The sequence below is a fragment of the Monodelphis domestica genome, chromosome 8 (assembly GCF_027887165.1).
Source record: "Monodelphis domestica isolate mMonDom1 chromosome 8, mMonDom1.pri, whole genome shotgun sequence".
NCBI lineage: Eukaryota > Metazoa > Chordata > Mammalia > Didelphimorphia > Didelphidae > Monodelphis > Monodelphis domestica.
The window spans coordinates 203,916,626-203,931,430 of NC_077234.1; the positions used below are offsets into that span (position 1 = coordinate 203,916,626).

Sequence of the window (14,805 nt, forward strand, 5' to 3'; positions counted from 1 at the left end):
ATGGAGGTTAGAAGTAACATGAGAAATATATATTTGTATTTCAAGATCAATCTAAAGCAATGAAACATCATGTAGATAGAGTGGGGAAAGAATGGAGACAAGAAAATGATGGTGATGCAACAGACCAGTTATAAGGGATGAATATAAAAAGCATTTAAACAGAACAGATAAGATTAGAAACAGAATGGATAAAAAAATAAGGAAATAGAAGGGTCTAAGTAGACTAATGCTTTACTCTGAACTGACAAGAATAATTGTAGTTCTACTGGCAAGAGATATGGATAAGAATTTTGTTTGACAGTAGAGAGAATAAAGTTCACTATGGGACATTCATTCAACAAGCAGACTACTGTTGAAGGTACTGCCTTAGGTGCTCAGGGTATATTAAGGGAAATAAAAAATAGTACTTGTCAGCAAAGTTCTTTGCTTAGAAGCAATGCTGAAAAGGAAAGTAATAAATGTTGGAGGGGATGTGGCACATTTGGGACATGGTGGAGTTGTGAATTGATCCAACCATTCTGGAGGGCAATTTGGAACTATGCCCAAAGGGTGCTAAAAGACTGTCTGCCCTTTGATCCAGCCATGTCACTGTTGGGTTTATACCCCAAAGAGATCAAAAGGAAAAAGACTTGTATAAAAATATTTATAGCCACACTCTTTGTGGTGGCAAAAAATTGGAAAATGAGGGGATGCCCTTCAATAGGGGAATGGCTGAACAAATTATGGTATCTATTGATGATGGAATACTATTGTGCTAAAAGGAATAATGAACTGGAGGGATTCCATATGAACTGGAATGACCTCCAAGAATTGATGCAGAGTGAAAGGAAAAGAGTGAAAGGAGAGCATTCTACACAGAGACAAATACACTGTGGTACAATTGAATGTAATGGACTTCTCTACTAGCAGCAATGCAATGATCCAGAACAATTCTGAGAGACTTTTGAGAAAGAATGCTATCCCCATCCAGAGAAAGAACTGTGGGAGTAAAAACACAGAAGAAAAACAACTGCTTGATCACATGTGTTGATGGGGATATAACTGGAGATGTAGACTCTAAACAATCACCCTAGTGCAAATATCAATAATATGGAAATAGGTCTTGATCAATGTTACATGTAAAATCCAGTGGAATTGCATGGGGGGGGAGGGGGGGAAGAACATGAATCATGTAACCATGGGGAAATATTCTAAATTAATTAAATAAAAATTTTAGATTCAAAATAAAAAAGAACATTATTAAAGCCCATTAGGGAAAATAAAGGAAGTCACTAATTTCAATGAATGAATAAATAAAAAAGAAGCAATGCTGAGTTTGAAATGATAGCAAGAAATCCAAATAGAAATGTCTAGGAAGCAACTGAACATGTAAGGTTAGAGCTCAAGTGAGAAGACTTGACAGGAAATAAAATTTAAGACAGAAGTTAATAATTGAAGTTATTAGACAGGATCTGGTCTTTGAGGAGGAAAAATACATAAAGTCCGTCTTGAGGAAGATTGGGAAGAATAACCAACAAAAATGACAAAGATAGGAACAGAGAAATACAAAGCAAGTACAGTGTCATAGAAGCCAAGTTTTAAAAACTTGATACAGTATATGTTATATCACCTTCATTTCTGAATGAGACTCAGTTAGAAAAAGGTCATTGGATGTGACAAGATCAATCTAAAATACAAGTATGTTAGACAACTAAAGATAAATATAAGTATGTACTAATTTCTATACTGTCAAACACCTTGCTAGGAATATGTTTCTAATGCAATTTACCGTCTTACTCCAAATGAAAAACGACAATAAAGTTACCTAGTCACTCATTTCATTTGGAAGATTTATGGAATCTATTTCTCCTGCCATTTTCAATCCATATATATAACTATAAACATAAAAGAAGGTACTATCTTTTAAAAAACATAGCCATCACTCTTGAGAAAGCAGGGAAAAAATGCACTTTCTAGTGATAGAAAGTATACTTAACTACCTAAGCAGATTTCAGAGGCCAAATTTATTTTAGAAAGGTAAAACCCTAGGAACACAAGTAGTCAGCTAAAAAGGATTTATTAATCATGATATGCACTGAAGCACCAAACAATAAATAATAGTACTTATAAAATGCTTTGGCTTTCATCCTTGTATATGTATACAGTTTACATATGTGTATATACAGAGATATATACATATGTAAAAATCTATAACAATCCCAGTTGTCAGGCAGCTCTTAAAGGATTTATAATCTAGTATAGTGCTATCTAACAGTCTATCTAAATTCTTAGCAAGCTACTAGAAAAGGCAAGTTACATTAATCTAATTCACACTTGAAAAGGGGGGGGGGAAACACCTTGGCAAACTATGTAACTGGCCTAATAAGGATGAGGTTCCAAATATTAACCTGCCATTAAATGCCAATTAATATCAAATATGCTACTAAAATTGGAAAGATCAGTGGCATGAATTTAGAGTCAGGGACTTGGGTACAAATCTCACTGTATGACCATGGGCAAGTAAAATAACCTCTAAGCCTTATTTCTTTATTTGTAAAATGAGGTTGAACTAAAAGATCCCAGCTCTAAGATTCTATCAATTGATTTTATAAAGATGTTGAGGTATATACAATGAGAGGCAGCATGGCATAGTATACAGATGGAATCAGGAAGATGTGAGTTGAAGTTCTGCCAGTTTTCCACTGTTAGTGGTGTGATCATGTGCTCTTACTTAACCTCTTAGAGTCCTAAGCAAGTCTCTAAAACTAAAAATTTGGCAAACTGCATTAGTGGAAGATACCTAGAATTTCCCATACTGATGAAATCACAGCACTCCATAGAAAAACAAAAAGAGGAAAAAAATCTATAAAGCCAGTACAACTAGAAAGGATCATATTTCTAAAAACCTTGTGCCCCTTCATCCCAAATTCTATGTATTATTTGTAGTTCATTTTAATTACATAAACCATGTACTTTAGTCATAAATAAGATATCAAAAATTTCAGAATTCATTTTCAGGAGAAAAACATAATTTTTATGAGATCTACTAAGAGGGCAGTATCATTTATTTGTTAATTAGTGTATAAATTCAAAGCATTGTTTCAAGAAACAAATTACCTTAATTATTTCACTGAGATTAGGAAAATTCCTGAAAACAGGTTGAAACTGTAACTGCAAAAGTTCAGGTACAGAATTTATAACTGGTAAGCTAGATGGCAAGCTTTTAAGGTCATCTTTAGTGAAAACATCTTCACAGTTCTCTTCCTGAAAATTAATGATGTACCTGCCTCTCTAATCAATAATCAGATGGGAAGCAACCAGTAAAAGTGATAGTGAACCAATTAGATTAGTGTAGTCTAGTCCAAGCATGAAATAAGCTAAATAAACTAAATGGGGTAACAACTATTTTTGTGGGCAGTCTTCACAGTGAGTTTTTAAATTATTAAAACACATTTCTATTAAATATTAACAAGTAGATATTGACAAGTCTTGCTCTAAAGTCAATTGAATCCCGATCTTATTAAAAAAAAAAAGTCTGCTCTTTTTAATTATGAGTGAAAATCCCAGTATCATAGAACACTATAAACCTGTAACAGAAAGTTTAAAATGTTTGGTTACTTTTGAAACAGATGACAAAATATAAAATTCAAGATAAAATGTTGTGGCACCTACACAGCCTATTTATAGATCTTACCAAGAGAGTTCAGATGCACCTACTCAGACTCATCATCATAGTTTGTTCATTGGTCTTTTCAGGTAAGAAAATCAATTCCTTTTGCTCAAATAAAATAGAAACCAAGAGGCAAAATGTTTAAGCGATTAACTTTTGAAAATTCTTTGTTGGAAAACTGAACTATTGACATTAACATGAAGACCTTCTACTCACTTCCACCAATTAGATTCCCTAGCTTTCTTCAAGTTTGAGATCAAATCCTACTTTCTGCAGAAAGATCTTTCCTGGTCCCCCACCACTAGTACCTTTCCCTCTGAGATAACTTTCCATCTACTCTGTATAATTTTTATGTACATAACTGTTTGTCTGCTATCACCCTCATCAGAATAGGAGGTCCTGGGGGCAAAGACTTTGTTTTGATTTCTTTGTATCCACAGAACATAGCACCTAGTGGTAAGCTCTCAATAAATACTTATTGACAGACTGAACAGCCATATGATAAAATAAGAGCTACTGATTCAACCACAGACAAATAGAATAAATCTCACAAACCAACCCAATAGACATTAGCACACAGGTTTATCATTTAATATCCACTTCTCTTCCCAAATGTTTTGTTCATTTAACTGTCACCATTTAGGCATTTAGTACATCAAATGATGTTAAAGAAATAATAAGCAATGTAACGCAAGCATTATCTGGCAAACACTTCATCCTCAGGAGTCTCTAATGAAAATAGTCCACAGAAGGACCTGGGTTTAAGACTGTTTAAAGTTTAAGACCTGGTTTCAGACTCTGATCTTACCAGTGTATACTTGGATAAGTAATTTAACCTCCCTGGGACTCAGTTTCTACATGTGTAAAATGAGGGTTTTGTGCTACACAGCCTCTGCAGCCCCTTCCAGCTCTAGATCTAAGATTCTAGGAGCCTACTCTATTAATAATTCAAGAATTGAAGGCCCACTGTGCATTTATTAGTGTACTAGAAGCCACAAAGGAATTTTCCTAATGAAAGCTTTACAATCAAAGGAAGCAAGTAATCATTCAAGTTGAAAGTTTCACTACCATATTAAAAATAGAGTCTGATAAACTTGACATTATAAATATCAGTTAATTTTATAAAGTAAATAATCCTAAAGCCAAGTTAATCTGACTGCAAAACTCCAATATGAAAAAAGGCAAAAAAAAGTGAATCAAACAATTAACTTTTTCATTTTATTCTAATTTGTCTTGTACCATTTGTGCCTCCAATAATAAAAAAAACAAATTTCTTGAGTCAAAGTAAATGTTCAATTTTGCACTAGTTAGTTTACCTGTGACTTAAAAAAAAAAACCTTACCTTGTAAGAATCACAATTTAAACTTAAAACAGTAGTACTATTATAAAAAGGGAAAGCAGCATTGTCCTCTTTTAAACTTTTGCTCATTTCCTCACCAAGACATTAGGTGAACACCCTTGTGTCAATGGGCATAAAGGCCTGTATGTACATTGGAAGAAGCACTCATTTGGGATTGAAAGAATCTAGGCTTGACTTTGGCTGTGTGGTTTACTATCTTGTATGACCCTGAGTAAGTCAGTCAACTGGCCTTCACTTTCCTCATCTGTAAAAAAGGATTACTGGAACTGAAGGGCCAACCAATATTTTCATTTGCAGAAGAGGAAGCTATATAAATTCAAGAGAGGTTAAGTAACTTGCTCTAAGGTCACCCAGGTAGTAAATGGCAGAGCCAGGATTTGAGCCTAGATTCTGACTCTAATTTCATCTTTTTTTTCCACAGTAGCATAGAGGGCATTTGGATCTAAAATCCCTTCCAGCTCTAAATTCTAAAGTCTAAAATCCTATCACATCAACAAAAACTATGCCTCTTTGCAGATTTCCAAAGTATAAAATAGTTTTAACATTAAAGGGGAAAAAAAACCCATTAAAGAATAATTCAGTTTCTCTAATACATTCCTTGCCAAAAACAAGTTTTCAGAAACAAATATTCAACTCCTTCACTGTAAATTATAAAAATAGAGGTTAACAAACTAGAACCTTGATAGTTTTATTTACACAGTAAAGTGAATAAAGCACTACAACACAAGGGGATTACTTAAAAGTATTTCCAAAGTAAATATAGCACTACAATACAAAGGGGATGATTTAAAGTACTTCAAAAATGAATATAGCACTACAAAAAAGGTGATTTAAAGTATTTCCAAAGTGAATATACTTATACACTATAGACTTAGTTATTGTAAAATAACTAAGTGTATATAAAATAATATAGTATATGTATAAAATAATATAGTGTATACTTATACACTATAGACTTAGTTATTGTAAAAGTGAAAATAGACCTGAGATACAAGGGAGTGATTTAAAGTAACCCAAACTCTAAGTAGATTTCCTGGTTTAATTGTGGGCCAGAAGTAGGAATGACACTTAAGGACAATCAGAACCTAAACTGGTTCGAAATAAATACAGCAAAACGATCAGGTGGCAGTTGAAGAAACTGTAGGTTAATGGCAATCTCCCCCTTCGACGAAGGGGTCAATATCAAAGTATAATTCGCTCCTTCCTCAACATTTAAAGGTATTACTGTATTTTAAAGCTTCCCCAAAACTCATTCCTTCAATTTCCTCTAGGTCATTTTCGTGACTGCGAAGCCGCATTCACTCCACCCCAGAAACGCAAAGGAAAAAAACAAAGTGCCCCCAAACCTCGCCTATTAACAACTATCAGCTCTTAAAAATGCGCCCCGCCTACAAGCTGTGCCAAGTGGCGAGACAGAGGAACTCAGGAAGTTTTGAAATGGCAGTGACAGGACACAAGAAGGAAGAAAAATCATTGAGAACAAGAAATCCGGGCTGCGCTGGCCAAAAACTGGGGACAGAAAGACAGCCCCCTGAACCAGGCGCGGGGAGAAACAAGTTACCTCTCCACCACTCTTGGTTGTACATTACCTCCCTCACCCTGCCCGCCCCACACACATCCTTTGCAAAGGGTAGTTTCCAGCCTTTTTGCACCCTTTTCCAGGGACACCCCATCCTCCCCGGGCCCAGGGATCCCAAGCGCACAAGGGGTACAGAGAGTGACAGCGTCAGGAGCTGCAGTGCTACGAGCCCCAGGGGGGAAAGGGCTCCCGAACTGACAGCCTAGAAGCCTTTTCCACTCCCTCTCGTCGTCCCCCGCCCCCCCGAGAGGGGGAGGGGGTGCGGGGTCTGGGGATACTCCTGGGGCCAGGAAGGTGGAAGGAAGAAAGAAGGGAGATGGGGGGGGGGGGGGGGGAAGAGAGTGCTGCTGTCACCCACCTTCCTTTTCGGCCCGCGCCGCCGCCACGATGAGGCTCATCACCAGGTGCAGTGCTCCCAGGAGGCAGGCGGCCGGACTCGGCGGCCGCCCGCTTGGGGCCGCGGACGACTCCCGGACTACCCGGGAGGAAGCGAAGGGAGAAGGCTCGGAGGCGGAGGCGGAGGCGGCGGCGGCGGCGGCGGCGGCAGTTCCCGCTCCTCCTCCCTCCCGGTTCCCCATCCTTCCCGGCCGGGGGCCGCCGCCGCCGCGGGCTCCGGGCAGCCTCGCTTAGCGCCGGGCGCGTCTCGGATCCGAGGCGCAGGAGGAGAAAGGAGTAGAAGGAGGCGCCGTCGCAGCCGCAGCTCCGGCTCTGGTCGCCGGCACTGGAAGGAGCTGGAGAATGAGAGCGGGCGAGGGTGGGTTCGAGGGGATCCGTCTCCGGGCTCGGGTCTCCGGGCGTGTAGGGTATCCGTGTGTGAAAGAGCGAGTGTGTCACTCACGGACACGGCATCGCCCACAAGTACTTGAGGTAGCAAAGGCGCCGGGTCACGCACGTCGGGCCGCCATACTGGAAACGGGCACGGGAAGGCGGGGGCGGAGGAGGAGCGTGGAGGGGGCGGGAGGCTAGGCGGAGGCGCGGTTCCTCGAGGGGGCAGCCAGTCCTCCCCCACGCTACCGCGTGTCCGACCAGGCAGCACTCAAACAGCCCTTACCGGGTTATGGAGGCCCGGATAAGAGAAAACTTTCTTGCCGCTCCCCCCCCCCCCCCCCCACCTCTACCCCTTCTGGCCGTGGCCACCTCATTCGCAGCCATGGGGGAGGGGAGAGAGAGATGGACTGGGAAGCCCGGCCCGGAACAATAATGGCCGCCTCAGCTTCAAGCGAAGGTGACGGTCACGTGGAGGTGTAGGGATTGCTCCGGCCTCTCTATCCCGCCGTCTCTATGTTATAAGAGGTTTGGCCCGGGCTCCAGGGCCCTCCAGCTAGCGTGGTAGGGGCCCAGAGGAGGAGTACAGGCGGAGACGGGAAACCGAGCCTTGTGGGAGCCGCGGGAGGGAGGGGGAGTGTCTGCCGCGTGGTACATCCTGAAGAAGCCCTAGGGGTTTTCATGCAAACGTCACCGCGTTTGCATTCCAGAGCTAAACGTCAAGAGGACCTGAGCAAGCATCCTGGCAGCTTGGCATGCAATGGGAAAATCCCATTCGGATGACTCCGGCCCTGCCTGATATGCCTTTTAGCAACAAGAATGACCTATCTATTTGATTTGCCTCGCCCTCGGGGTTCATTGGACTTTGACGGATAAGCGAATGAGTGCACGCACAATAGCCAATACTGGAGCCATTTCACAGATGCCCAATAAGACGGGTCTGCCTACTCTACCTGCAAGACAGAGACAGAGAGAGATGTGATACCACTTTCTCTAAGTTACACAGCATTAAAGTCCACGGTTACCTTTCTATGAAGCCATCGCCCCCCCCCACCCCCCACCCCCCCAGTAAAACATCGTTTAAGTGGCAGGATGATGAACCTTCCTTGAACCGAGAAAATCTGGGAACCAAGTTATCTGCATGTCCTTCACTTCCTAATGCCCCCAGGCAACCCTAAGACTGTAAATTAGAAACTAAGTTATTAAACTGCCTGATGGACACTCATTTCTTTGCTAAGAAAACTGTACACAGTATAGTCTACGGGGTCATGAAGAGTCAGGCAAAACTGACAAAAACGTCACTCCATTTAAAAGTTAATCTTGAGATAAATTGATTATTCAAAATATTGACTTGAAGATGTATTCCTATCAAATGTTTATAGTCCATCGGATTTAGAACTGGAAGAGACCTAGCAATGGTGTACTTAGCAACAATCGAATCTACATCCAAAAAACACATCAAGAACCTGAAATTAGAACTCCCAAGAAGAAATTCTTAAAACTGTCAGCAAGAGGCCTGAATTTAAAGTCAACTGGTTTGGCTTCTAATCCTGATGGTTGCTACCTGTGTGGTCTTGGAAAAGAAACTCTTAGTGTCTTAGTTTCTTCATCCACCAAAGGAGGAGTTTGGATTAGGATATCTCTAATATCCCTTCCAAGGCAGAATTTGTTTGGAATAAGGGTCAGTCAGAGGAGTTCTTAAAGATATTATCAGGGACAAGGTTCAATTTGTAGTTTCAAAAAATGAGGTTGTCATTAATGTATCTTCCTTGTTATATATTTTTAGAAAGTCAGTTCACAATGGGTAGATATAGGGTCTGTTTTACTTGTATGTGTAACTTGGATAAAGTTATTTAATAATACTCAATCATAATAATGATTTTGCCTAGATGATGAACTTTTATTATTAAATATTCATTTGAACCTATTGTTTAGTTCATAGAATCATAGGCATTTTTAAGGTCTTTTTTCTTTTTAAATCTCAGGAATCATGGCTAGTAGAATTTCAGATTAGCAGGGAACTTAAAGATTATTTGTCCTAACTGACTCCCCTCATTTTATAATTGAGGAAATTTGACCCCAGAGACATTAGTAAAGAACATTTACCAACCCAATTTGCATTCCTAAAATTAAATCTGGCCAATACCTTTATATTACAAATAATAGTACCCTCACATGGGCATTTTTCCCTATACACTTCTTGTATTTATATGGTAAAGTAAACTACTGTTTTTAATTCAAACAGCATGGAGAAGGGAATACAGCACTAGAATATCAGAATTCTGGAATACTAGTGTTCAGATTCTATCTTTTTATTAGCTATATGATCACTAATAAGTCATTTAATAATCACTAATTAAAAATCACTAATAAGTCTCTGAGTCTCAAGTACCTTTCTAAGACTAATGTATCAAATTATAAACCAATTATAATAGTTGAGAGTAAATTCTCACACCAATGGGATTTTATTCTATAATGTTATCAGAAGATTGAAAATATTTACAAGCTTGGGAAATATTCTTAAGTATTTAACATTCTTACTCTGTGTGGCAAATATTCCCTTGAATTAGAACCTTCAGCCTGACTTTCAAGGCCTGCTACTCCTTTCCCATTCATTTCTTCAGGTATCCTGTAGTATTTATTATCTATACCACTCATTTGGATACTTAATCATTGTTTTCTGTTTTAATGTAAATGTTCTGAGTGTTTTATCTTGTATCCCCAATAGATAAGCTCAAGGGACCAACTTTAGATTATGTCTCATATTTTTCAATATATGCTTATTAGATAAGACACCATGCTTTATCTGTGGTGTGCAAAGAAGTTTGTTTTGTTTTATTTTATTGGATCTGTGATTTCATTTATGAAGGGAACACTTGTTCTGGAGTCTCCCACTGAAAGGGCAGATTGGTAAGTTCTCTGCAACTCATCTTCTTAGAGTTCCCTGAAAGTTCTGAAATAGACTTGTCCAGAATCACACAACCAATATTTTTAAAAGATAGGACTTTAACCCAGATCTTCTGACTCCAAATCCAGCACTCCATCCAAGATTCCAAATTGCCTCATTAATACTGTAAGCCAATTGCTCTAGATCCATCTAAGGCTGATTAGATAAGAATTTAATTCATGATTTTGTAGGAAGCCGTTTCCAACCCTTCTTAATTCTAATGCCTTCCTTTTGTTTATTATTTCCTATTTATCCCTCTATATCGTTCTTTTATATATATATATTTGTTGGTATATATGTCCCCCCAATTAGATTGTGAGCTCCTTAAGGGAGGATCTGTCTTTTTCTTCTTGTTGAATACATAATACTTAGCACAGTGCTTGGTACATAAAAACCACTTAATAAATGTATATTGATTGATAATTCAACACACACATAGAATGTACACAGTAGATACTCAATATTTTGTTACATTGGAGCCTCTCCCTATAGCTTTTGGAATATTTTATTAAACTCAATAGTAAATAGTTTGATTCACCTTTCACTGAACTGTAATGACCTTTACATCGATTATTAGTACATAACAGGTATGGGAAAAGAGTTTTAAAAAAAGAAGTCATACCAGAGACATTTATTGCTAGGCTTTCAAGAATCCTTTTTCTAACCATTTTGCTTATTTAATATTCTTGAAAGATTGTTATAATTTTGCCACTTGTTACACTTAAACATTCCAAAATACTACAATAAAGGTAAGACATCACGCAGTAAGCCATACAAGATGTTCAGACCTTTATAAAAGTTTTTCCAATTTTTTATGTTAATCACTATATACTTGTATACTTTCCACTAAAAAGGAATGAAAAACCATATCATTATGTTAGAAAGTCATTGTGATGTAAAATTTGGAAGTTAATCTAAAATTTGAGAGATCAGAAAAAAAAAAGTTTGTATAAAAAGATTCCCAAGAGGAATAATGAAATCAAGTTTTCCTTCCTACCCATCCAACCCTTACTTCATCTGGATTTCCATTTGAAAAGGCTTCTATATGCTATCATAAAAGTCTTTCATTTTTTGTACTTGTCTATTCCCAGCACCTAACATAGTACCTGGTACAGAGTATTGTAATAGTGGAATTTGGTAGGGGAATGAACAAGAAGGAAACCTATAAAAAAATTAGGTTTATTGTTTGGGAAAGGGAGGAAGGAAAAGGGGTTAGGAGAATTATTACAATTAATCTTAAACCCTAATTTCTATAAATCTATCTTAACCTATTTTATCTAAGCTAAAACAATAAGTTTCACCAATAACCAAATCTCACAAGTGGAGTCCAATCAAATGGGCCAGGATCTTTAGATAAAAACTGTCCAAAACAGGTCCAGTGAAAAAGTGGGTCCTCAATCCTCTGTTCAAGCTGCCAGCAGCCAGTTCAAAAGATTCCTCTCTTTAGCTGGTATCACCAAAAGCCAGAACCTGTTTTCAAATCTCCAACTCAGGGGCCCTCGGGGGAGAAGTGCCAAGACTGTTGGGACCTTAGAATCTTTGCCTAGATCTTGACCCTTAAGCTCCCTTGTGACTCTCTGTCACCTACTCCTGTCAATCACTCTTAACATTTGCATTACACAGTCTTTTGCAAACAACCTCTCCCTATTACATTCCCCCCTTTTGCACGAAACAAAAATCATGTTGGAAACACTATTTTTGTATTTGTGCACAATGTAAAATACTTACCAATTACCTAAACTAAGAAAACTACCCAAAATAACAAACAACCTACACTCAACTATCTTACTCTAACTAATACTAACCTATTCTAGGGAATTTAACAAGGAAAAAGGAAAAGGAAAAGGAATTAAATAATGAACAAGTACAAATGTCAAACAGAAGCAAAAGCAAAAGAGCAAATAACATCAAACAAAATATGAATGTAACTTCCATGCAAACATCAAACTCAAAATACTCTTATCAGCTAATACAGAACATTGTACTACTATTGCAGTACATTAACAATAAACTTAGAGAAAAATTTTTGAAAATCACAATAAACACAACATTGCATAAGTTTTACACTGAAAATCAAACCAAACATTAAACTCACTTATGAAAATACATGTAACAATAGATATAAGTGAGCTATGTACATATATATGTACACAAAGTACATACATAAAATATATGCATGCTACAGATATGCACATATATATACTTATGTACACTTCATATATATGCTACATACATACATGCACTATGATACGATTAATTTACAATCCTATTATGCATCATATTTACATATATTTACATATTTATACTTTTGTTTGATATGTGATGTCATATGTTATTTGTGTTGTGTAATGTATGATGGGGTATATGGGGTGCTCAGGGAGGAGTAGTATCTCTGGTATGGAGGGCTTGTCGTGCCCTCCTAGGGCAGCTCTCCAGCCTCTGACCCTCACCTGACACCCAGCTCTCACTTGTGGCTCCCAGTAGCTGCTAGCATGCGGCAGCGGCCACACCCCAGGCAACGGCTTCGACAGGCCAGTTAAACCTTGTGAGGGTAGCCATCGGGTCATCGACACCTGGTGAACCAGGGCTTTGCTCACCCAGCATGTGAAGACTGCTTCGGCAGAACAGGTGGAAGAAACCAACAAGAAGGTTCAATGGCGGAGATGGTGATGCAGCAAAGCACTGTGGAGTGCTCAGGGCGTGGTGGAGCACAAAGGACAACACAGCCATCCAATGCAGCTGAGGAAGTCTCCAGGTGTAACAACTTTTTGTGCTACTGGACCCAGGCTTCCAACGCCGAGAGAGTGGGACTGTCTCTGTGCATCGACTTTTCCACTTAAATCTCCTTCATGCACAAGTGTTTTTGTGCACACTCATTTATCATAGATGAAAGTGCACAAAGACAATCGTCATCCTCGGTTACCAAGAGACTACTACTACTACTAATGTATGATGCAGTGCAAATCAGTATCTAATTTTCTTATCTTATTTTCCTTAATCCTACCTAACTAATCCCTATCTTTAAAATACTTCTAACTAGATTTCTATACTTAAACTAAATCTAAGTATCTAACTACATTTTGTTAGTAACTAACTTATGTATAGCTAATTATAACCCTGTTAGTACCCTAACTATACATTGTTTCACTCATTTAAGTAGTAATTCAATGTAACCTAACCATGTTTATGTTTTGTTATGTTGATACTTTTGCTGTCATATTGTTTTGCTGTCTTAATGTCAATGTTATTGTTATGTCAGTTTTATGTTACTGTTGCATGCAACATACTTACCCCTACTACAGATTTTTCTTTCTCTTCTCTTCTCTTTTTTTTTTTTTAACCCTTACCTTCTGCCTTGGAGCCAATACTATGTATTGGCTCCAAGGCAGAAGAGTGGTTGGGGCTAGGCAATGGGGGTCAAGTGACTTGCCCAGGGTCACATAGCTACAAAGTGTCTGAGGCTAAGATTTGAACCTAGGACCTCCTGTCTCTAGGCCTGACTCTCAATCCACTGAGCTACCCAGCTGCCCCCCTCCTTCTTGAATAGTTATTCTTCTGTAATTCCATATTTGTGTTTGTATATGAATAAATGCCATGTTATCTTGTACTATAATACATTACCCCAAAGTTATCAATTCATTAGTCCATTTATCCTGTAATCTTCTTCATTGCAAATTTCACAGTCTTTTAAATTTATAAATTTTCAGTCTTATAACAATGTCCATTACTTCCTGAATTCTCCTCTTCATCTGCATTGCCCTCTTCTATCCTCTTCCACAGGAATGATCCTCTCCTTACTGATATTTTTGACTACAGACTCAATTTGACTGATGATTCTAGCTTTATACAATCTCTTCTTCATTTTCTTCTTTTTCAATGATTTGTACATTTTCATTATTAATACCATGTGCTAATCTTATATGTGAAGAATGATACCATCAATCTCTACCCAAAACTTTTACTGAAGATGGAGAGACTAACACAATAGTGTAAGGACCTAACCAACTTTCTTGTGTTGCTGATATTTTAGCAAAAATTTTTACATATACCATATCTCCTGGTTTGTAATTGTGAAGAGAATAATCCAAAGGACCAACTTGAATTAATACTCCCATATCATGTAATTCTTTTAGAATTTGTTGTAAAGGACTTAAGTAAGAAGCAAGTTGACAATCTTCTCCTAAGAGACATGTATAGACTGTCTCATAAGTTTTTGCCTGTAGTGGAGCATTTCCAAAGAGCATTTCATAGGATGATATATGTAAATCTGCTCTTGGTCTCCTATGTAGGTAAAACAAAGCTATGGGAAGAATCTCTGGCCATGTGAGATGAGTTTCAGCACAGATCTCCCCCACCATAGTCTTTAGTTCCCTATTAACAAACTCTACTTGCCCTGAACTTTGTGGATGATAAGGAACATGATATTTTGTTGTTATTCCTAGATTTTCATAGACTCTTTTCAGGCAGTCTGTAGTTAAATGTGATCCCTTATCAGAGTCTATTGT

At 38.3% G+C, this 14,805-nt stretch overlaps 1 protein-coding gene across 5 annotated transcripts in view; it reads right to left on the reverse strand.

The window, feature by feature from the left end:
- The window catches only part of TMEM131 (transmembrane protein 131), a 264,070-nt gene extending 256,112 nt beyond the window's left edge, over positions 1-7,958 (reverse strand). For all 5 annotated transcript variants that reach the window (XM_056808387.1, XM_056808386.1, XM_056808388.1 and 2 more), the window contains exon 1: positions 6,947-7,958. In XM_056808387.1, the coding sequence (XP_056664365.1) occupies positions 6,947-7,166 (220 nt within the window). In that variant the 5' untranslated portion in view covers positions 7,167-7,958. The remainder of the gene's footprint in view (positions 1-6,946) is intronic.
- Between the last annotated feature and the right edge of the window lie 6,847 nt (positions 7,959-14,805).